The 23,589-nt window shown below is 47.1% G+C and overlaps 1 protein-coding gene across 5 annotated transcripts in view; it reads right to left on the bottom strand.

The window, feature by feature from the left end:
- The window catches only part of SUSD1 (sushi domain containing 1), a 143,337-nt gene that overhangs the window by 33,037 nt on the left and 86,711 nt on the right, over nucleotides 1-23,589 (bottom strand). For all 5 annotated transcript variants that reach the window (XM_070055604.1, XM_070055600.1, XM_008252259.4 and 2 more), the window contains exons 11-12: nucleotides 5,029-5,120; nucleotides 3,557-3,743 (exon numbers count right to left, since the gene is read on the bottom strand). In XM_070055604.1, the coding sequence (XP_069911705.1) occupies nucleotides 3,557-3,743; nucleotides 5,029-5,120 (279 nt within the window). The remainder of the gene's footprint in view (nucleotides 1-3,556; nucleotides 3,744-5,028; nucleotides 5,121-23,589) is intronic.

Below are 23,589 nucleotides of genomic sequence, written 5' to 3' on the forward strand. Positions count from 1 at the left end.
CACTAAAATCACCTACTGGTCTTTGTTCAAAAACAATTTGCTAGTTGTGATACATGTATTAAGACCATTCTGACGTGTTGGACATTCGGTGTGGAACACACAGACAAGAATCTCTGCCTTCAAGAAGTTTCTACTTTGGTAGGGGGAAAGGAAAATAAATAAAATTTTCAGGAAGATTCTCTGAAGAAATCCAAGCACGGTGTGTGGATAGACAGCAATGGAGTGAGGGGTTGGGGAAGGTATTTTTAAAGGTGGTCAGGGGCCGGCGCCGCGGCTCACCAGGCTAATCCTCCGCCTAGCGGCGCCGGCACACCGGGTTCTAGTCCCGGTCGGGGCGCCGGATTCTGTCCCGGTTGCCCCTCTTCCAGGCCAGCCCTCTGCTGTGGCCAGGGAGTGCAGTGGAGGATGGCCCAGGTGCTTGGGCCCTGCACCCCATGGGAGACCAGGAAAAGCACCTGGCTCCTGGCTCCTGCCATCGGATCAGCGTGGTGCGCCGGCCGCAGCGCGCTGGCCGCGGCGGCCATTGGAGGGTGAACCAACGGCAAAGGAAGACCTTTCTCTCTGTCTCTCTCTCTCACTGTCCACTCTGCCTGTCAAAAAAAATAAAAAATAAATAAAATAAAATGAAAAATAAAAAATAAAGGTGGTCAGGGAGAGCCCACGGTGACGGAAGGCACCCTGTGGCTCCCAGGAAGAGCCAGCAGCACGCGCAGAGGCCCAGCTCCAGGAACAAGTTTGAGCCATTTAAGGAACAGCAAGAAGGCCAAGGGAAGCTGATGCTTAATGGGAAAGAGGTGAGGGCCGGGAGCTGAGGTCAGTGAGGCAGGCAGGGGCAGGGTTACATGTTCCATGGGCAAGAAGGACACTAGATTCCATTCTAATGTGAACAGAAGCCCACTGGACACGTGGGCATTTACACTCTCATGGCTACTTTCACTGCTGAGTAGGATCTTCTCAAAGTCAGGCGAAAGACTAAGATGGAGGTTGTGGAGGAGGCAACAATAGGCAAGACTGAAAGCACAGAAACTGGCTAGGAAGCCGCTGGGGGAGTCCAAGCAAGAGGCTGCTGGCCTGGGTTAGCTGGAGGTGCCCAAGGCAAAGGTGGGGAGAAGTGGTTGATTTCAGACAGCCAGTCCAAAGGTCTTGATGACACATTGGAAACTGAGGGGTGGGGGCAGGCATTTGGCATAGCTGTTAAGATGCTACTTGGGGGGCCAACGCTGTGGCACACTAAGTTAATCCTCCACCTACAGCGCCGGCATCCCATATGGGCACCGGGTTCTAGTCCTGGTTGCTTCTCTTCCAGTCCACCTCTCTGCTGTGACTCAGGTAGGCAGTGGAGGATGGCCCAAGTGCTTGGGCCCCTACACCTGCATGGGAGACCAGGAGGAGGCTCCAGGCTCCTGGCTCCTGGCTCCTGGCTTCGGATCAGCGCAGGTGGGGCCATTGCGGCCATTTGGGGAGTGAACCAATGGAAGGAAGACCTTTCTCTCTGTCTCTCTCTCACTGTCTATAACTGCCTGTCAAATAAATAAATAAAAACCTTAAAAAAAAAAAAAGATGCTACTTGGGAGTGTGAGTTCAAGTGCTGGCTCCACTCCCAGCTCCAGCTTCCTGCTAATGCAGATCACAGAGACAACAAATATTCACTCAATAGTTGGGTTCCTGCCACCCATGAGGGAGACCCAGATTGAATTTCTAGCTCCTGGCTTCAGCTTGGCCCAGCCCTGGCTGGTGCAGGCATTTGGGGCTGGCGCTGTGGCATAGCAGGTGAGCCAGCCGCCTGAGGTGCCGGCACCCCTTAAGGGCACAGTTCATGTCCCGGCTGCTCCACTTCCCATCCAGCTCTCTGCTGTGGCCTGGGAGAGCAGTGGAAGATGACTCAAGTCCTTAGGCCCCGGCACCCATGTGGGAGACCCAGAGGAGGCTCCTGGCTTCTGGTTTTGGATTGGCCCAGCTCCAGCCATTGCAGCCAATTGGGGAGCAAACCAGCAGATGGAAGACCTCTCTCTCTCTCTCTCTCTCCCTCTCCCTCTCCCTCTCCTTCTCTCTGTGTGTGACTCTGTCTTTCAGGTAAATAAATTAATTAAAAAAAAGAAAAAGAAAAAAGAAAGTAAACCAGCAGATGGGAGAATCTCTCTCTCCCCTTCTCTCTCTTAAATATTTTCTTTAAAAATGAAGTTTAAAGGTGGGATAGAATCAAGTAAGACTCCGTTTTGGTGAGTAGCTGGGTACATGAGAATGCCAATAACTGAGATGGAGAAGTCTGGCTGGAAAATAGATTTGGAGGTGAGAAAAGAGGTGAGAAATCAAAAGCTCCATTGACTTTCAAAGAGATGTTCCATAGGACAGAAGATAAGTGGACGTACACGGCTGGAGCCCAGAAAAGAGGCTGGTGTTAGAAGCATATATTTGGAAGTCTTCGGCATGTAGGTAGCATTTGTAGCCACAAGACTGGTAGAGACCAACTAGGCAGAAAAGGAAGAGAGGGAGGCTGGAGAGGGGTCGGCAACGGCAGAGGGAGCGAACTGTGGCCAAGGAGAGGGAGCAGGCAGTGAGGCGGGCAGAACCAAAAGCAGGGGCGAGGAGCTTCCGACGGCGGGAGTGTCAGATGCCGCGAGAGCACCAGGCAAGAGTGGCACCGGCCACCGGAGTTGGCAAGACGGAAGTCGAACGGAGACCCTCGCAGTAAAGCGAGAAGACAAACACCCCCGGAGGGGGAGCAGGAGGCAAGGCCGTGGGGGCTGCAGGACAGGCCCCTCTGTGGAGGGGCTTTAGTGAGAAAGAGGCCGAGCGAAGACAAAGCAGCCAGAGCACTCAAAAGAGTGATGCCGGTCTTTTCTTTCCTCTCAGTGCAATGGGAAATATTACAACAAGCTTGACAGGGCTGGGATAATTCTATACTGGGAGACATGAAGAATGAACCAGAGGGAGGGAATCCAACGGACAAGCTGGAGACAGGCTGGTAACGGCACACACACAGCAGGGAGAGGAGGGAAGGCAAAACACACAGTATAGGGCAGGGTGGGGGCTGCAGGTGGGACCTCCTGGCCCGATCACTTCTGCCATCTCAATGAGACAGAAAAAAAAAAATCAAGAAGCTCCCAGTATTTCCTCGGAGTGTGGGACAGGGTAAAGTGAAGGCACAGATTTGGAAAGAGGAGAAAATGAAGGGACAGTGAATTGACTGAGGGACCACAGTGGGGCTGCCGACGTGTTTCCCCCAGAGAGTAACCTACCCTTAAGGCATTTGCAGTAGCATGCCAATTAAACAGGAGACAACAGACAGCGTGGATGTCCCAAACGTTCAGAAGGAACGTAACCAACACTCACGCACGCCGCACCCAGACATAATCAACGTCAGCATCTTTCTAAGCAATAAACGCCGCAGTCACAGCTGCTAGCCCCTCGGTGCCGGCCTCCAGTTCCGGGGCCTTCCTCCGGTCTGGAAGTTCTTTATCTAAGGACAGAAAGCTACAGTGTCCCTCTTTTATCCAGGCCTATCCGCAGCTCCGAGGTGGCTTCGCTGATCGCAAAGCCGCTATTCAAGATGTACCTGTTATCTGGGTTGTCAGGGAGACGAGCACGGGAAGTTCAGCAGACAAAGCCCGGAGGCGGACACTGTAGTTGGTACCCGGACGCAGGTCCAAGCACATGGCTGGCGCCTGGCTGCTGCTCGTGGTGTTGAAGACCATTTCCTGGGAGAATTCCTTCTGATACCATCTCTGGCCCCAAATGTGGAACTGAAACATTAAAAAAAAAAAAAGAAAAAAAAGGCAGCTTTCTGGTGACTCGCTGGCCGGAAGGCGCTGAACGCCCCATGTCTACCCTTTCGCACGAGCTTTCTCCCTCTCCTCCTCTTGGCTCTGCAAAGTTTCTTCAAAAAGTGAAAATGCAACAGCAAGCAAAGAGAGCTGTGGTGCCCTGGTGACTGCAATGACAATATTTGCAGCCTAATAAATAACAGTCCACCCAAGACCAAAGCCCCACTACTGGCAATTGTCTCTTTCGTGTCTGTAACGTACTCAGCGCACACGACCAACACAAAAGTCTGCTGGAGGGGCCGGCGCTGTGGCTCACTTGGCTAATCCTCCACCTGCAGCGCCGGCATCCCATATGGGCACCAGATTCTGTCCCAGTTGCTCCTCTTCCAGGCCAGCTCTCTGCTGTGGCCCGGGAGGGCAGTGGAGGATGGCTCAAGTGCTTGGGCCCTGCCCCAGCATGGGAGACCAGGAGGAAGCACCTGGCTCCTGGCTTCAGATCGGCACAGCTCTGGCTGTAGCGGCCATTTGGGGGATGAACCAACGGAAGGAAGACCTTTCTCTCTGTGTGTCTCTCTCTCACTGTCTAACTCTGTCAAATAAAAAAAAAATTAAAAAAAAAACAAAAAAAACCTGCTGGAAACACTGCAGGAGCAAGGCCAAAGAACATTTTCCTAGAAAGAAAATCAAGAATTCCAAGTAATTCCTCACTGAGCTGGTACTCGCTGGGGAGGGGTTTCTCCTCTGCCCACACCCTTTCTGTTACCCCACACTCTTGCATACCAGCCGAGCGCCTGGGCCAGGAGCCTGCCTTTCCTTCCCATACGTAATCTCTTCTACTGACAGCTCATGCCCATGCTCGCCCCTGTCTCACAACCACATCTAGCTTCAGGCGTTGCCCTCCAGCCTCCAGACAGCACAGGTGGACCCTGGGTAACGCTGGTGTGAACAGAGGCACGCGCGCACACACACACGTACACACACGTACACACACACACACACACACACACCCATGCCTCCCACAGACGCTGCCAGAGCGCTAACGCACCAGGACACAAACGGGCAGCAAAGACCCTCTCGTGGCTTTCTCATCTCCCCCCAAGGGTTCTGTCTTCACACATGCGCACTAGTGGTGGCCATTTTCTCCCTTATTATTGCAAATGTCACAGGAATTCTTGTAGAGACAGAGTTTTGGGGTGTGCCGGTATTTTTTAAACCTCCCACACAAGACAAACGCCTTTAAATAAAATACCTTTCAGTCACTTACTAGGTACATCTCTTCTGTATCAGCTGTCTTCTGACTTCTCCATCTCAAGCAGGTGTCATTAAACACTGAAACATTACTGATGGTTTGTTTCACTGCAGGGAGAAAGGATGAAAAATCAATTCACACCCTAGACAAAAGCACGGTCTTTTAATTGAACCAGTTTCCAAGGGTAAGCATCTGCATAAATTCGGCAGTATTTTGACTGAGAAATTAGTGATGGCTCTCCAAGAATCACCTCTTTTATCTGTAGATAAACCCAGTCCTGATAAAAGATTTAAGATCCAAAGATACTCCATCATCGGATCTCCCTTTCAAAATAAGGTCTGCTCACTGCACACTCCCCTGGTTTCCTAAGCTGACAATGGCAGCTCTTTGGTGCTGGGTTTTGGACACCCTGGGTTATACAAACAAGCACGGGTCTGAAAAGTAGACCCGAAAGCAGGATTTCAGCAGAGAATTGCTCCTGGAGGAGAGGAAGGAAGGAAGCTACACCACGCGGACGGGATTTCCACCATGCAATGGGGCAAGGAAGGTTCCTTTAGTTTGACCGTCCTGATCTCTTAACAATCAGAGCTGCGTTTCCTGGCCTCTGTTCAGCTGCTTGGTAATCAATCAGAAACTCAGTTCCTCTCTGATACGGTTTGAGGTACAGGTACACTAACTCAAACGTTTTAAAACAAAGACTCTATTCAAAGCTCTGATATCACAGGTCACTTCCTTCAGGAAGGACCCCGTCCCTAAACTGGAAGTCGTACATTACACTGGCGAAGAAGTGTCAGAGGGACACGGTGCCGATTAATGATTAATAAAGACAACTCCCAATGCACCTGAAAAAGAAGAAAGTCCCACGGGAGGCAAAGCTGGATGGTGTAAGCCCCTGGCCTGATGGGTTTCTACAGATGAAGTCACGTTGGTGGACGTGACCTCTCTCTGTGGCCTGGAAAGCTCTGCCCAGAGAAAACTTGTTCCACAGGTCACAAGCCAGCCATGCTTCAAATGTTGCAAGACACAGCAGGGAAGGGAAGATATGTGATTCAGGCTAATGCAATCCCATGCTGGGTGTAGAAGATGACTCCTGAAGCTTTCAGAATACAGATAACTCCAATACCACCTACACCATTCCATATCTTACAGAAAGGTTTTAAATGTATTCAGTATGACTAGTCCACAGTTTCCAAGCTGAACCAGGATAGCACAACCAATCACTAAATATGCTATGCCAAACTCACTTGTTAATATAAATTAAAAATTCCAAAATGAAATACCAGCAAGTAAAAGTCAGTGGTACATTCCAACAACAGTATAGTAGGCCAAGGAAGAACTTTGTCCAGACTACAGAGAGAATCATTGTCAAAAAGGCTATTAATAGGCCAAAAGAGAGAAAACCTAAGGTTACTTTAATCATTGTAGTGGCTGATACACTTGATATACATTCCTGAATTAAAATCTTAGTGAACTAGGACTTAATTAATAGAAACCCCTTAATTTTTTAAAGATGTTTATTTATTTATTTATTTGAAAGGCAGAGTTACAGAGAGAGAAGGAAGGAGGGAAGGAGAGATGGAGGGAGGGAAGGAAAGAGGGAGGGAGAGAGGGAGGGAGGGAGAGAGATTGAGATTGATTTCCATCCACTGGTTCACTCCTCAAATGGCCACAACAGCCAGGGCTACGCCAGGAGATGGGAGCTTCATCCAGGCCTCCCATGTGGGTGCAGGGGCCCAAGTACTTAGGCCATCTTCCACTGCCTTCCCAGGTCATTAGCAGAGAACTGGATTGGAAGTGGAGAAGCCGGAACCTGAACAGGCACCCATAGCAGACACTGGTGTCACAGGTGGCAGCTTAACCTGCGATACCACAAAGCCAGCCCCAAGACTCCTTAATTTAATAGTGTTTATTTGAAACCATTATTAGACTCAACGGTAAAACAATGAAGCAATTTCTAGTAAGTTAACAACACAAGAATGCATGGCCTCATAGCTATTATTTAGCCTTAGTCAAGAGATTCTAGACAACGCAGAGAAAAGGCACAAAAGAAATGAGCTACAAATACTACAAAGAAAGGGATAAGTGGTATTACTGTCAGTAGAACTAAGAGAATCAACTGCAAGTCAAATATGGAATGTTTGAAAACAATGGACACATAAATACAAAATAACAGGAATCCGGCACGGTGCACTCAAATACAAGAACATTCAAGAAGTAATCGTGCTCCACACATCTGCGAGAGCACGTGTGGTCGGCTGAATCACGACGCCCCTAAGATACCTACATCCTAGTGCCTGGGACCCGTGCAGAGGCTATCTTACAAGGCAGAAGCACTTAGCAGAGGTGATTAAGGTAGGCAGATTATACAGATGGGCTCAATGCATATTACAGAGATCCTTACACCAGGGAGACAAGGGATCAGGGTTAGAGAAAGGAGATGTAAGGATTAAAGCAGAGATTAGGGGCACCCACTGTGGTGCAGAGGGTTAATGCCCTGGTCTGCAGTGCCAGCATCTCATATGGGTACCAGTTCAAGACCCGGCTGCTCCACTTCCAATCTAGCTCTCTGCTATGGCCTGGGAAAGCAGTAGAAGATGGCCCAAGTGGTTGGGCTGCTGCACCTGCATGGAAAACCCAGAAGAAGCTCCTGGCTCCTGGCTTCGGATCAGCACAGCTCTAGCTGTTGCATCCAATTGGGGAGTGAACTAGCGGATGCAAGACCTCTCTCTTTCTCTCTCTCGCTCTCGCTCTGCCTCTCCTCTCTCTGTGTGACTCTGACTTTCAAATAAATAAATAAATCTTAAAAGGGGGGAGGGGCCTGGAAGCCCATTTTATAAAAAAAAAAAAAAAGAGAGAGAGAGATAAACCGGTGAGCTTTAAGGATGGAGGGTGGGGCCATGGGATGGAATTTAGGCAGCTATAGAAAGCTATAGAAAGGGCCAGGAAACAGTCTCCCCCAATCTCCCCAGAAAAAAACACAAGCCTGCTGACAGCTTGTTTGGTTTTAGTGAATGAAGCTGATGTCAGCCTTTTTAAAAAATATTTATTTATGTATTTGAGAGGCAAAGAGAGAAACAGTTCCCATTTCTTGGTTCACTTACCAGTTGCCAGGAACAGCCTAAGGCCAAAGTCGGAGACCAGGATCTCAGGCTAGGTCTCCCATGTGGGTGGCAGAGACCAACAACTTGGGTCATCACAACTGCCTCCCAGGGTCTACATTAGCAGCAAGCTGGAGCCAGGAGACAGAGATGGGTATGGGACAGGGACAGCTCAACCACTGGGCCAGCATTCACCTCTGATTTCAGACTTCTGAGCTCCAGAACTATCAGACAGTAAATTCCTGTTTTTTAAGCTACTAAATATACAGTCATGGGTCCTTCCAACAACAGGGAACTAAGACAACAGCAACAATGCACAATCAAAAAGCTACAGGACCCCTATTCATGAGAGGAGATGCCACACACTTCAAATAACTACACATAAGAAAATCAGAGACACTGAAAACTTAAACGCAGCTTTTCTTCAAGTTTCTAGAAGACATAGAACAATAAAGAGAACTGCCATGTCCCTGAGTGGAAAGACTCGAAGGTAGAACAGTGTCAGTTCTCTAAGTGCAATATACTTTAGTTTTCTGGAACCTGGTAAGTTCACACAACGAACTTACTTAATAAATATTTACAACATTCTTACCATGTGCCAGGCTAAGTTTGAGAAAGTGGTAAGAAAAGAAAGTTCCTGGAGCCAGCGCTATGGTGTAGTAGGTTAAGCCTCCACCTGCAGTACAGTGCCTATATGTACACTGGTTTGAGTCCCGGCTGTTCCATTTCTGATCCAACATCCCTGCTGATAGCCTGGGAAAACAACAGAAAATGGCCCAAGTCCTAGGGCCCGTGCACCTGCATGGGAGAGCCGGAAGAAGCTCCTGGCTCCTGATCAGCTCAGCTTCGGTTGTTGTGGACATCTGGGGAGTGAGCCAGCACACGGAAGAGACCTCTCTCTCTGTCTCTCCCTCTCTCTCTCTGTAACTCTGCCTCTCAAATAAATAAATCTTAGAAGAAGAAAAAGAAAGAAAGAAAGAAAAAGAAAGTTCATGCCTTGATGGAATTTTTTTAGTGTAGGAGGAAGAAAATAAACAAGGTCAACAAATTACATTTATGTGTATATGTATGATACAACACATACATGCACACACCACACATGTAGCTGTGTATGCTGGTAAAGCATTGTTGAAAGACGGCGGATGGTCAGGGAAGCCCTCTGTGGAGGTGATGTGTGAACAGACACACAAGGGAGTGAGGCACCAACGCCTGGAGGAAGGGTGGTCAGACAGAGGAAACAAAGGGGCGAGGTTCCTACAGAATGCACCGGCTGCTGCGAGGGGGCAGTGGGCTGGGGGTAGGCACAGAGGTTAAGACATTACTTAGGACACAGAATCTCGTATCAGAGTGGGTTCGAGTCTTGGCTCCACTTCCTAGTCCAGCTTCCTGGTAATGCACACCCTGGGAAGGCAGCCGGTGAAGGCTTAAGGACACGGGTCTCTGCCACCCATGCAACATACCCAGGTTGAGTTCCAGGCTCCTGGTTTTGGCCTGGCCCAGTCCTGGCTGTTGTGCACATTAGGGGAGTGAACCAGCAGATGGAAGCCATCTCAACATCTCTCTGCCTTTCAGATAAATAAAAAGAAACTAGTTAAATTTAATTTTTAAAACCAGCTTGATACACTCAATGATCAAAAAGGAATAACTGCTAAATTTCTTCGGGAAGATTAATGAGAATAGCAAGGGAAAAAAAGAAAGGAAACTACTGGAAGGGGTTACAACCAGATGATCAGTGCATGCTGTCAAACCACAGCCTTGCCTCAATCTTTTCATTCACATCCCCCGAAAGAGTGTTTATAAGAAGACATCCTTCATTCCCAACTGCTCACCTGATTCCCCCGAAAATTTTAATACCACAGATACACCATGTGTCTATTGCATGCTACATCTTTATGTTTCAGATGCAAAAAAGAATATTTTTGTCCCTCAAGAACCAATTTTTGCCTTCTTCTGGATGATTCTGTCCCCCTGTGTTGACAACACCCCCCACTCTGAATGCTAGAGTAATTCAGCATTTGGTTACTGGAAAGGGAAGAAGCAAATACATCAATGGAACAGGGCAAAGTCCAGAAATACATCTATCTATTCATAGGAATTCACATTTGACGAGAGTAGCATTTCAAATCAGTAGGAAATGGATTGAGTTGGGAAACAGTTACCCAAATGGACAAAGTAATATTAGATTTTAGAGTCCCACCTTGATGTTAAAGGAAAAAATGATTCCAGCTGAATAAAACTATTTCAACTTAAAAAGTGCAGCAGGGGGCAGACATTTGGCTTAGTAGTTAAGACGCCTGCGTCCCATCCTGGAATGCCTGGCTCAGTTCTGATCCAGCTTCCTGTTAATGCACACCCTGGGAGACAGAAGATGATGGCTCAGTTACTTAGGTCCCTGCCACCCACATGGGAGATTCAGATTGAGTTCGGGGCTCCTGGCTTCAGCCTGGCCCAGCCCTAGCTGCTGTGTGCATTCAAAGGGGTGAACCAGAGGATGGAAGATCTTTCTTTGGTTATCTCCCCCATCTCACCTTTCCAAATAAAATGAAAACAATTTTTTTAAAAAGTACTTGTTATACAATGTCATATCTCCATGTTCTGCCTAAATGTGCAAAGTTAGGAAACATTTAATCAAATCTAAGATGCCATTCTTGTAAGTCACATCAATAGTTTATGCATCATTAAGAAAGAAATCCTAGGGCTAGCACGTGGCTCAGTAGGCTAAGCTGCTACTTGCAACACCAGCATCACATATCAGAGAACTGGTTTGAGTCCTGGCTGCTCCGCTTCTGATCCAGCTCCCTGCTAACACACCTGGGAAAGCAGCAGAAGATGGCCCAAGTACTTGGGCCCTTGCCACTTGGGTGGGAGACTCGGGTGGAGTTCCAGGCTCCTGGCTTGGCCTGGACCAACCCCAGCCAGTTGTGGCCATTTGGGAAATGAGCCAGAAGATAGAAGATCTCTCTCTCTCTCTCTCTCACTCTCTCTCTCTCTTATTTTTTTTTTTTTTTTTGACAGGCAGAGTGGACAGTGAGAGAGAGAGACAGAGAGAAAGGTCTTCCTTTGCCATTGGTTCACCCTCCAATGGCCGCCGTGGCTGGCGCACCACACTGATCCGAAGCCAGGAGCCTGGTGCTTCCTCCTGGTCTCCCATGCGGGTGCAGGGCCCAAGCACTTGGGCCATCCTCCACTGCACTCCCGGGCCACAGCAGAGAGCTGGCCTGGAAGAGGAGCAACCGGGACAGAATCCGGTGCTCTGACCAGGACTAGAACCCGGTGTGCCGGCACCGCAGGCGGAGGATTAGCCTATTGAGTTGTGGCACCAGCCGTCTTTCTCTCTTATACTCTCTCTCTTCTCTCACTCTGCCTGTCAGATAAATAAATTGGAAGGAAGGAAGGGAGGGAGACAAATAAACTATGACATAATTATTTTTCTTAGCTGTTAGAATTATTTCATACTGTTTGAAAAGGCTTTTTCAGACCCATGTATACATTAAATTTTTATCACATATCATAAAACAAAAATGCAAGCAAAATTGATTGAGATAATCCTAAAATATTAATGTCTTCATATTCAGCATGCAACACTTCTCAATGAATTTTTAAATAAATTTTTATCTTCATTTTATTTGAATAGCAAAAAAGACAGAGACAGAGAAACAAGGGAAAGATCTTCCATATACTGGTTCACTCCCAAAATGTCTGTAATAGCCAGAGCAAGGCCAGGCGGAAGCTAGGAGCCCATAGCTCAGTCTGAGCCTACTATATGAACATCAGGGATGCAACTAATTGAGCAATCATCTGCTGCCTTCCAGGGCCTTCCAGGGTACACATTAGCAGGAATCTGGAAATGGGTGTGGATCTGGGACTTTAACCCAGGCATTTGGATATGGGATGAAGGTGTCTCAGTAAGCAATTTAACCACTATATCAAAGACTCATCCTTCAAACACTGTTCAATGAAGAATCATCAGTATATTTTTATTTATTTATTTATTTTTATTTGAAAGTCAGAGTTACAGAGAGAGAGAAGGAGAGGCAGAGAGAGAGGTCTTCTATTCGCTGGTTCACTACTCAGTTGGCCAGAGCTGTGCCAATCTGAAGCCAAAAGCCAGGAGCTTCTTCCAGGTCTCCCACATGGGTGCAGGAGCCCAAGGACTTGGGCCATCTTCCACTACTTTCCCAGGCCATAGCAGAGAGCTAGATGGGAAGTGGAGCAGCCAGGACTTGAACCAGCGCCCACATGGGCTTTACCCGCTATGCCACAGCGTGGGCCCCCAGTACATTTTTCCACTCATAATCATCCTATGTGCTATCTAGAGTTTGGGCAAGACAGTGTTTCTTTAAAATGTGCTCTATTTCCTCCAGAATTTTCTAGCAAGCCTTTGACACCCGTTCAGATGCTGATACTTGATCTTATACTTGCTGTTCTGTTTCCATGGTTTTTTAAATACTTGATAAATTTTGCCTCGATGTCAATCCATAATGTAACCTTTTTCAAAAAGCTTCAATGGACCATTAAACCCAAGACACAAACAATATCACTGATGTCCATAACTGAATAGAAGTGACAATACTACGAGCAGCTCTGACTAATCTGATGCACACATGGGCAATAACAATTATATTTGTGGCAGCCACCTGTCTGGCTGTATAATAACTATAAGATTTCATAGATATTGGGGCCAGCACTGTGACATAATGGGTAAAGCCGCCGCCTGCAGTGCCGGCCTCCCATATGGGCACCAGTTCGAGTCCCAGCTGCTCCATTTCCGATCTAGCTCTCTGGTATGGCCTGGGAAAGCAGAAGATGGCCCAACTTCCTGGGCCCCTGCACCTGCATGGGAGCCCTTGAAGAAGCTTCTGGCTCCTGGCTTCGGATCAATTCAGATCTGGTCGTGGTGGTCATTTGGGGAGTGAACCAGCAAAATAGAAGACCTCTCTCTCTCTCTGGCTCTACCTCTCTCTGTAACTCTGTCTTTCAAGGAAATAAAATAATTCTTCTTACAAAAAAAGATTTCATAAATATCAAACTGTGGGAAAATTATGTGCATCTCAGAGTCAATAAAACATCATACACACACACACACACAGTAGCAGGGTCAGTAATAAAAACTTGAAGGGGAAATGAAAACCTCCCTGTCTTCCATAGTGGATAAGTGAATAAATTGGCATACCTTCCTGTGATAGAAAACTATGCCTCCTCAAAGAGAATGAGGTGACATCATACAAAGTAGCATGGAAGTATGTCCACAGAACATGGCAAAGCCAAAAATGAAAAAAAAAAAAAAAAGAGAGAGAGAGAGAGAGAGAGAGCAAGATAAAGAACGGCATGTATATATTGATTCCATTAAAATCAATCATTCAGGGCCAGCATTGTGGCATAGTGGGTTAACCCACTGCCTGAAACACCAGCATTCCGTGTGTGCGCCAGTTCGAGTCTCAGGGGCTTCATTTCCAATCCAGCTCCCAGCTAATGCACCTGGGAAAGCAGCAAAGATGACCCAAGTGCTTGGATCCCTGCACCCATGTGGGAGACCTGGAAGAAGCTCCAGGCTCCAGGCTTCAGCCTGGCCCAGACGTCATTTCCATCTGGGGAGTAAACCACCAGATGGAAGATCTCTCGTCTCTCCCTCTCTCTCTGTAATTCTCCCTCTCAAATAAATAAAATGAACCTTTTAAAAAATCATGTCCTTTATCACTATACTTATAATAAAAACAAATAAATAAAACCAATTATTGCATATTCACGTGCACACACACACACACACACACACAAACACACATGACAGCCGTGGTGGGGTGGCGGCTCCTTCTACTCACAACGAATGCTTCACTGGTTCAGTTCAGTTCCAACTTTGGTCAGGGAGTGACATTCTCATTCTAAGTCCCCTTCCCTCTACCTAGGGGGCTGTACAGCTTGAACCACAGGCAGACAGAACCCAGGACGAGTTCACTGGGGGCAGCAGGGTGGGCAGAGAGTCCCCAACAGTGCTCATCCTGAGTCCCTTCCTCCCGTTCTCGGTTCCTTTGCTAAGAAAAGTACGTGCCCTTGTCTCACGCAAACCTTCCCTCTCCGGCTCCTTTTCAATGGTCACTCTGTCTTCTCTCTTCCTTTCCCCATCCACTGTGTCAATCAAATCCAGAATCTTGAAGTTGGAAGAACAGACCTGTGGCCAGCATCACGGCTCAATAGGCTAATCCTCCGCCTTGCAGCACCGGCACACCGGGTTCTAGTCCCGGTCGGGGCGCCGGATTCTGTCCCGGTTGCCCCCCTTCCAGGCCAGCTCTCTGCTGTAACCAGGGAGTGCAGTGGAGGATGACCCAAGTGCTTGGGCCCTGCACCCCATGGGAGACCAGGAGAGGCACCTGGCTCCTGCCTTCAGATCAGTGCAGTGCACCGGCCACTGCGGTCATTGGAGGGTGAACCAACAGCAAAAGGAAGACCTTTCTGTCTGTCTCTCTCTCTCTCACTGTCCACTCTGCCTGTCAAAAAAAAAAAAAAAAAAAAAATAGACCTGCAAGAATGCCCCAAAGAGAAAATCTGGCTCCCGCCAGTTTACCCCTTCCTTAGTATTCTGTTTCTGTGTCATTGGTGTCGCAGAGCAACTCTGGACAAAAACCCATCCTGACTTCCTCTCTGTCCCCACAGCACCCTACAAATACATCAATTACACCTCACGCGTTCCATGACGGACCCCTGCCTCTCACCATGGCTAGAGCTCCTCCAGGAGAGGGGCATCACCTTCATCTCTATGTTCTCAGGGTCTTAGATGGTGGCAGGTGCAGTGTCCCTGACTGTTTAAATGTGATCCATCAGCAGTAAGAGGCAACACCAAACACTTGGTCCTGTGCTAACCCAAAGGACTGCAGGTATCCTGGGTAAGACACGGTTTCTGCCCTCAATACGCACTGACCCTAAGAGAACAGTTGCACCCTTTACAACAAAAATACAAATACAAAGGAGCAAAGAATAAAAGCCAATAGGTAAATTAATAGTTCGCACTGGGGGGCCGGCACTGCAGCGGGCATAGTAGGCTGATCCTCCACCTGTGGCACCGGCATCCCATATGGGCTGTGGTTCAAGTCCTGGCTGCTCCTCTCCCAATACAGCTCTTTGCTTATGGCTGGGAAAGCAGTAGAAGATGGCCCAAGTGCTTGGGCCCCTGCACCCATGTGGGAGACCTGGAAGAAAATCCTGGCTCCTGGCTTCAGATCAGCTCAGCTCTGGCCATTGCAGCCATTTGGGGAGTGAACCAGCAGATGGAAGACCTTTCTGTCTCTCCCTCTCTCTCTGTCTGTAACTCTACCTCTCAAAATAAAATTTAAAAAAAATCTTTAAAAAACAAAACTATAGTTCACATTGGACAGCTCCTTGCTGACTGTGTCACCAATTGCACTGGTTCTCCTTAGGTATTAACCCCTTTAGTCCTCACAGCAAACCCATAAGGTGGGGTTGTTGTTTCCATTTTCACAGTTCAGGCAACTGAGGCACCAGGAAGTTAAGGAACCTGTCCACAGGTAGAGAGACAGTAAGTGGCGGAGCTGAGACTTGAATTCAGATAGTCTGACTTAGAAGGAGCCTTGCCAAACTACTACCTATGCTTCCACTGAATGGACTAAGGAGATTTAGAAAGAACACTCGCTTTCAGCTTGGGGAGAAGGGGGTAGGGGAGCAGGGGAGGGGAGCCGAGGGAGGGGGAAACAGGAACTGAAGAAAAGAAGGAAGGGATTCCAGGTAGAAATAAAGCCACTGAGGTGTTCAAGTCAGCACTCAGGACGGAGATTCGAGATCAAGGCTCTAAGGAGTTGAAGGACAATGGTGGCTCCCTCAGTCTAAATCCCTCTACACAGCCTTTTCAATTTGCTTCAGATGAAAAGAAGAGCAAGTAACACAACACAGAGCCGATGCTGTCAGCGTAATTGGAAAAGAGACCACCTCCACATCACCGATAAACAGAACACTAAATACCATGTTCCAGTGACTCCTTGTGGACAGTGAGGGGTGCCCAGAGGAGCTACCTGAGGGTGAGGGGAGGGAGGAAAAGAGCCTGAGAGGGAGCTAGAATCACTCCCAGGAAGAGAAAACACAGAAAGAGAGGCGTGGCGTGCAGTCTGACGATGCAAGAGGAAAAGTCTGTGAAGCACCAGGTAGTGGTCAGAAGGCCGCTGCTTCCAGGAAGCGAGGAGACAATCAGTGTCCTGCGGAGACCCGGCGGTGACGAGGGAAGCACAAGCTCCCAGGGGCAGAACAGAACCCAGACAGAAAAATACACCACTCAGCCCACCCTCGCCGAACCAGAAACACCCTTCGAAGAAACTGACAGAAGAGGGCACTCTTAACTTAGCGATCTGGTTAACCATCCTAAACCACCCTTTCTGGTAACAAAAGCAGGCTTCATGGGGGGTGGAGGGGACCCTACAAGTCAGGGGAGAAACCCTGTAGCACAATCAACTGAAACAAATATTCTCAAACAGGCATTTGAGGGTGTGAAGAAAACACCCTGAGTCAGAAAATTAAAAACTAAGAACAAAAATGGACAAAAGGTAGAAAAGAAATGGAACAGAAATGATTGAATTCGGGGGTGGGGTGGGGGTGGAAAAGAAAGATAAGATTATATGAGAAATAAAACCAAGAATTTCACAGTGCCTACAGAGGAATATATTAGAATGATATTTCATAAGGGACATTGAAGAAATGTAGGAAAACACCAAAAAAGAACAAAAAGGACATTAAAAAAGTGGCTGAAATAGAATATCAGCAAAGATCCAACATATGTATAATTAAAGTCACTAAAGAAGAGAAGCAAACCATGGAGACAGAATTAATTTTTAAAGCTACTTTACAAAAATGTACACACTGACAACATATACCAGGTACCTAAGAAAGCTGACTCAGAACAACCAATTCCAAAACTCATTCAAATTAAACTATTAGACTTTAAACATAAAGAAAAAATTCTCAAGATCTCCACTCAACTAAATAAATAACATCCACAAGTCAAAGAATTAGGCTACACCAAATTTCTCCAAAGCTGCACAACAAAAAATAACACATACCAGTGATGATGTAGAGAAAGGGGAACTCTCATTTATTGTTGGTGGGAACAGAAACTACTACAGCCATTATGGAGAACAGTATCAAGGCTCCTCAAAAAAACCCAAAAATATAAAATCCAGCAATCCCACCAACGCGTGTATGTCCAAAAGAAATCAGTACACTGAAGAGACAGCTGCACTAGTGCAGCACTGTTCACAATACCTAAGCTACACTGTTCCATAATGGCTGCTACTCTGGGTCTCTCTATGGACCCCCCCCCCCCACTGCTTCCCAGAGGCCCCACCTCTAAACACCATTAATGGAGGGCTCTGGGGATTAAGTCTCAACATGAGTTTTGGAGGAGAGCAACATGCAGACCATTGCAGAGATTTTAGAGCGAGAAGTACATGACCTTTTCTCTGGCTTCTGCCTGGGAGAACACTCTCTGTATGCATGATTAGAACAAGGTGGGGTGGGGGTGGGGAGCTGTATGCATGATTAGAACAAGGAGGGGTGGGGAGCTGTATGCATGATTAGAACAAGGAGGGGTGGGGAGCTGTATGCATGATTAGAACAAGGGGGGGTGGGGAGCTGTATGCATGATTAGAACAAGGGGGGGTGGGGGGTGGGGAGCTGTATGCATGATTAGAACAAGGGGGGTGGGGGTGGGGAGCTGTATGCATGATTAGAACAAGGGGGGGTGGTGAGGGTGGCAGCAAGCACCTGGTTCCTTCGGCGCCATTCAGGACCTGCTAAGTAGAGGGCTCCTATTCTAAATAACATCCTCATCTCCAAGAGTAAAGACAAGGCGTACAGTCCTACTCAGCTGCATCTACAAGGTCACTGTTTCGCCTTTAGAAACAACATTTCTTCTCCCTCTGCTGTGGATACTGCAAATGATCTGACATTCCGTTTGACATTGACCTACTGCAAGGATGAGTCTCTCAGCCTAACGGTTAACACGAAAAGCAGGTGGACTTCAGACCTGACCCTTGCCCTACAGAAGCCTGGTATAAATATGTCTTCTTTTGTGGAAAATGATCAGAAATGACATTAAGTTACTTACAGTCTTTATTAGCTTTTGGTTAGACTTTGATTCTGAAGATGTGAATCAATTGTGGAGACGGTTTATAAGGTCAACATGGATCTCAAATTATGCATGCTGTTAGAAAACCTGGGTCATAAAGCAGTCTCAAGAGTTACGTTTTTCTCTGGGGCTGGTGCTGTGGTGTAATGGACAAAGCCACCACTTGCAGAGCCAGTATCCCATGTGGGCATTGGTTCAAGTCCCAGCTGCTCCACTTCTGATCCAGCTCTTTACTATGGCCTGGGAAAGCAGCGGAAGATGGCCCAAGTGCTTAGGCCCCTGCACCCATGTGGGAGACCCGGAAGAAGCTTCTGGCTCCTGGCTTTGGATCAGCGCAGCTCCAACTATTGCGGCCATTTAGGGAGTAAACCAGCAATGGAAGACCCCCGTCTCCTCTGTCTCTGCCTCTGCCTCTTTGTCTCTGTAACTCTGCCTTTCGAAGAAATAAATAAAATAAACCTTTAAAAAAAAAGAGTTATGGTTTTCTCCTAGTGTTTTTCTTCATGGGAAGAATACTCTGTTCCCTATTCTTAAAAAAAAAAAAAAAAACTTACTGACACTATTTTAGAAATATCTAAATGCATGCAATCCTCTGAGAACTGAGAAAAGCATTCTTTTATATATAAATGATACAGTTTTTAAATCTCTAATCAGAAGTAGCCTAAACAGACAGTTGGCTTTGTAAGCTAAGTGTTGCCAGAAAGAATTGCTATAAATCAACTCCACTGAGAGCAAACTTACTACTTTTATAACTGCTCTATAAATAGTGGTATCATTTCAGTGCTCTTGGATGTACATTTTGCAAGCAGTTTATCTTAGTGGGAACTGTAAAATATAACACTGGTCAAAGCTGGGAATTTCGCTGCTATTTTATTGAAATTCTTCTTTAGACAAACATGGTATCTGGTTAAAACTGTGTTGAAAGTTTCCAGACTGAAAACATGTGACTTTATCATAAGGAGAGGAACTGGGAGGCGGGGGCTGCCCATTCCTTCCCAGAGCAGATTCAAGCAGCGCCCTTGGCTCAGCTCCCGACGGGCTTGCCTTCAACACAGGCCGGCAGCCTCCTAGGCAGGCCCCAGGCTTTGTTATCTCACTGGCAACACGGTGGGCACTCAGGAGAGAAGGCAGTCTCAATGATACCACACATTCATCTAACCTCAGCTGAAAGACACAATGTTTAGGAAAACTTGCCTGAAAGAAATGGACTACAGTCACACTTCTAAACAACCCAAATACCCAAAACCTACCCCTGAATCAAGCCAGATCACCAGAGAATGGGCATTTTTTTTTAAGTTTTAAAAAAGATTTATTTATTTGAAAGGCAGTATGATGGAGAACAGAAACAAAGAGATCTTCCACGTGCTGATTTACTCTCCAAATGGCTGCAAAAAGCCAGGCCTGGGCCAGGCCAAAGCCAGGAGCCTGGAACGCCATCCTAGTCTCCCAAGCGGGTGGCAGGGGCCCAAGCACTTAGGCCATCTTGCGCTGCTTTCCCAAGCACATCGGCACAAACCAGGATCGGAAGCAGAGCAGCCGGGACTCGAACCAGGGCTCTGATACTGGATGCCGGCATCATAAGCAGCTGCTGGTTACTGGCTGCACCACAATGCTAGCCCCAAGAATGGGCATTGCTAATGCATCTCTCCTGGGACACCCCACAATAAATTGTGTTTTTCTATAATACAATAAGCCATGGAGAAAGCAATATAAAAACAGACTTACCAAGCATTGCTCATACACTGTCATATTTATGAGACCACCTGAAATCAGAAACTCCTAGCTGATCTTGCTGTTGAGACAAAATTGTTCCCTCAGAAAACACTGCTGTGCTCTTACCTTCTAGAAATTGTACTGGCTCCCTTTCTGATTGGAGGGGTAGAAAACTTACACTCAAATCTGTGATCCACTAATGAACAAGGTGTATAAGGATACAAATTATTCTTAACTATATGCTTACTTTTTTTTTTAATGTTTCTGCTTTGTTTTCCTTCCTCTTAGGCTTAGACTTCTAATCTATCTTGTATTTTATATGGCATGCAGGTCACTTTAAATCTTCCCTGCAGGCCGGCGCCGAGGCTCACTAGGCTAATCCTCCACCTAGTGGCACCAGCACACCGGGTTCTAGTCCCGGTAGAGGCGCCGGATTCTGTCCCGGTTGCCCCTCTTCCAGTCCAGCTTTCTGCTGTGGCCCCGGAAGGCAGTGGAGGATGGCCCAAGTGCTTGGGCCCTGCACCCGCATGGGAGACCAGGAGAAGCACCTGGCTCCTGCCATCGGATTAGCGAGGTGTGCCGGCCACAGCGCGCCAGCTGTGGCGGCCATTGGAGGGTGAACCAACGGCAAAAGGAAGACCTTTCTCTCTGTCTCTCTCTCTCACTATCCACTCTGCCTGTCAAAAAAAAAAAAAAAAACTTCCCTGTAAATAAGGATATAAATTCTTTTGTTTAAAAATTCTGTATTTAACCTTAATGTAATAAATCACAAAGGAAAACATTTGCAGATTGGATTGTCAAGAAATCTAAAACTTTCAGATCATAAAACACCATAAAAGGCCAACAGTTCAGATGACCTCATCTGGGGTCCGTGATGTGTGTAGTGGGTAAAGCAGCTGCCTGCAGTGCCGGCATCCCATATGGGCACTGGTTCGAGTCCTGGCTGCTTCTCTTCTAATTCAACTTTCTGCTATGGCCTGGGAAAGCAGTGGAAGATGGCCCAAGTGCTTGGGCCCCTGCACCCAGAAGCTCCAGGCTCCTGGCTTTAGATAGGTCCAGCTCTGGCCATTGCAGCTATTTGGGGAGTGAACCAGCAGATGGAAGACCTCTGTCTCTCTGCCTCTGCCTCTCTGTAACTCTTTCAAATAAATAAATATTAAAGAAAGAGAGAGAGAGAGAGAGAGAACGAGCTCATCCAGGAGTCAATGCTGTGGCGTAGTGGGGAAAGTATTTCCTATGAAGCCAGCGTCCCACATGAGCACCGGTTCATGTCCCAGCTGTTCCACTTCTGATCCAGCTCCCTGCTAATGGCCCGGGAAAAACAGCAGAAGATGGCCTAAATGTTTGGCCTCTTGCAACCCATGTGGGAGACCTAGATGGAGCTCTTAGCTCCTGGCTTTGGCCTGGCTCAACCCTGGCCATTTCGACCATTAAGGGATGGAAAACTTCTGTCCGCCTGGGTTTGACCGTCAGCTCTGGCTCCTGACTCCAGAATTCCTGCTGATGCAAACTCTGGGTGGCAATGGTGATGGCTCAAGTAACTGGGGTCCTGCAAGGCACTTGGAGATCTGGATTGATCTTCTGGTTCCTAGCTTTGACCCGGGCCCAGCCCTTGACACTGTAGGCATTTGAGGAATGAACTAGTGAATGAGAACTCTCTCTCTGGTTCTCAAATTAAGAAAAATTATTCATCATAAACAAAATTAAAAGATGCTATAAAACAGAGGAAATGTTTGACACAAATAATAAATTAGGATTAATGCTTTTAGTATATGAATAAATTATGTATATTGATAATAACAAAATTTGATAGACAATTGAAATAATGAAGATAAACAAATCATTCAGGGGCCAGTGTTGTGGCATAGTGGGTTAAGCTACTGCCTGTGATGCCAGCATCACTTCGAGTCCCAGCTGCTCCACTTCCAATCCAGCTCCCTGCCAATGTACCTGGGAGAGCAGTGGGAAGACAGCCCAAGTAGTTGAGCTCCTTCCACCCACATGGGAGACCCGTTATAGCCATCTGAGGAATGAGCCAGCAAATGGAAGACATCTCTCTCTTTCCTCAACTCTGCCTTTCAAATAAATAATAAATCTTGAGAAATGGGGATGTTGAAACAAATAAAGTTGAAAGCACCCAAAAATAACTTGAATTGCTTTCCTGGCATCAACTCCTAGAGCGACAATGGGCCGTTCCTGTTCAACCCTCTACCACTGCAGAGGCCAAGTCCTTCGCTGAAGTGGTAACGGTCACTCCTTGCGGATCTTCCCATTTCCAGAAAGGAAAGGACAATTCCGGATTCCTTCCACTGCCTTCTCTTGAATCCTCAAGGAGGGAAGAACGAATATGCGATCCAACCAGCAGGCAACTACCACTCCTTGGGTAATTCCTGGTGGGTAGAGTTCATGTATTACAGGTCACCATGCAAACAAGACGCAGACTCTTGCATCTGTGACTGGTGGGCAAAGCCACAACAAGGCCCCCGAGAGTCCCAGTTGCCCTTATTTAAAAAAAAAGGGGGGGGGGAGTAAGAAGCTCGATTTGGCCACAAAGCTAAGCCTCCTCCTCTAGTACTGCTTTTGCCTGAAATTCTGTCCTGGGGGCAGTTCCTGGGAACTTGCCCGGATCAGGTTGGTGCTTTACTCCTCATTTGTCTGTCTGCCCTGTGTAAACCGTGGGTGGGAGGAAGTGGGAAGAGTGACAAGGGCTGCACAGGGAAGCAAAGTGCCACGGGGTGCTGGGGTTCCTGTCTGCAGCTGTGACACAGGAACAGACACGGGATACCCAGTCACCAGGGAAACTTCACAGCTCAGGCAAAGATGGAACACATAGGCTGCTAAGGCACAAGCAGACAGAACTCCGTTAGCTATCGCTGGTTTTTGTTTTGATTTTTTTTTTCTTTTTGCTTTGTTTTGTTTTTTAAAAGCACATCTCTTGCTGCAAGCAGGGCCTTTACAGTGTCCAGAAGTAGCTACAGTCTGTGTGGTTAAAGCAGTGCTGCTCCAAATGCGAAGCGCCAATACTACAAGGCCTGGAGCTTACTAAACATGAAACTTTAGTATCAAAGAAATACCCGCACCGCCACGTTTACAGCAGCACTGTTCACAATAGCCAACAGATGTCCATCATCAGATGAATAAAGAAAATGTGGCATATGTATACAATGGAATATTATTCAGCTATAAAAAAAGAAAGTCTACCATTTGCATGAAAACGGATATGACTGGAGGACGTCATGTTGAGTGAAATAAGCTGGACACAGAAAGACAAACACTGCATGTTCTCCCTTAAACGTGGGAGCTAAAACCAATAAAGATAAAAAATCAAAAAAAAAAAAAAGAAGAAGAAATGCCTATGTGTATCAACAAAAATAAATACATAAAAGTAAATTTTTAATGAAAATTTGAGGTCTCCTCCCCAGACGTTCTACATCAGAATCTATGGAACAGAACCTGTGTTTGGGGGTGTTTTTAAATTCAAGAGACAGACAGCAAATTCAAGTTGTAGAAAGACAGAGACAGACAGATAGGCAGACAGACAGAGCTCCCATCCACTGATTCACTCACCCAATGCCCACAATGGCCAAGAATGGGTGGGCCTGCCGCCAGGCCCTGGGAACTCAATCCAGATCTCCCATGTGG

The sequence above is a fragment of the Oryctolagus cuniculus genome, chromosome 1 (genome assembly GCF_964237555.1).
Source record: "Oryctolagus cuniculus chromosome 1, mOryCun1.1, whole genome shotgun sequence".
In the NCBI taxonomy this organism is placed as follows: domain Eukaryota; kingdom Metazoa; phylum Chordata; class Mammalia; order Lagomorpha; family Leporidae; genus Oryctolagus; species Oryctolagus cuniculus.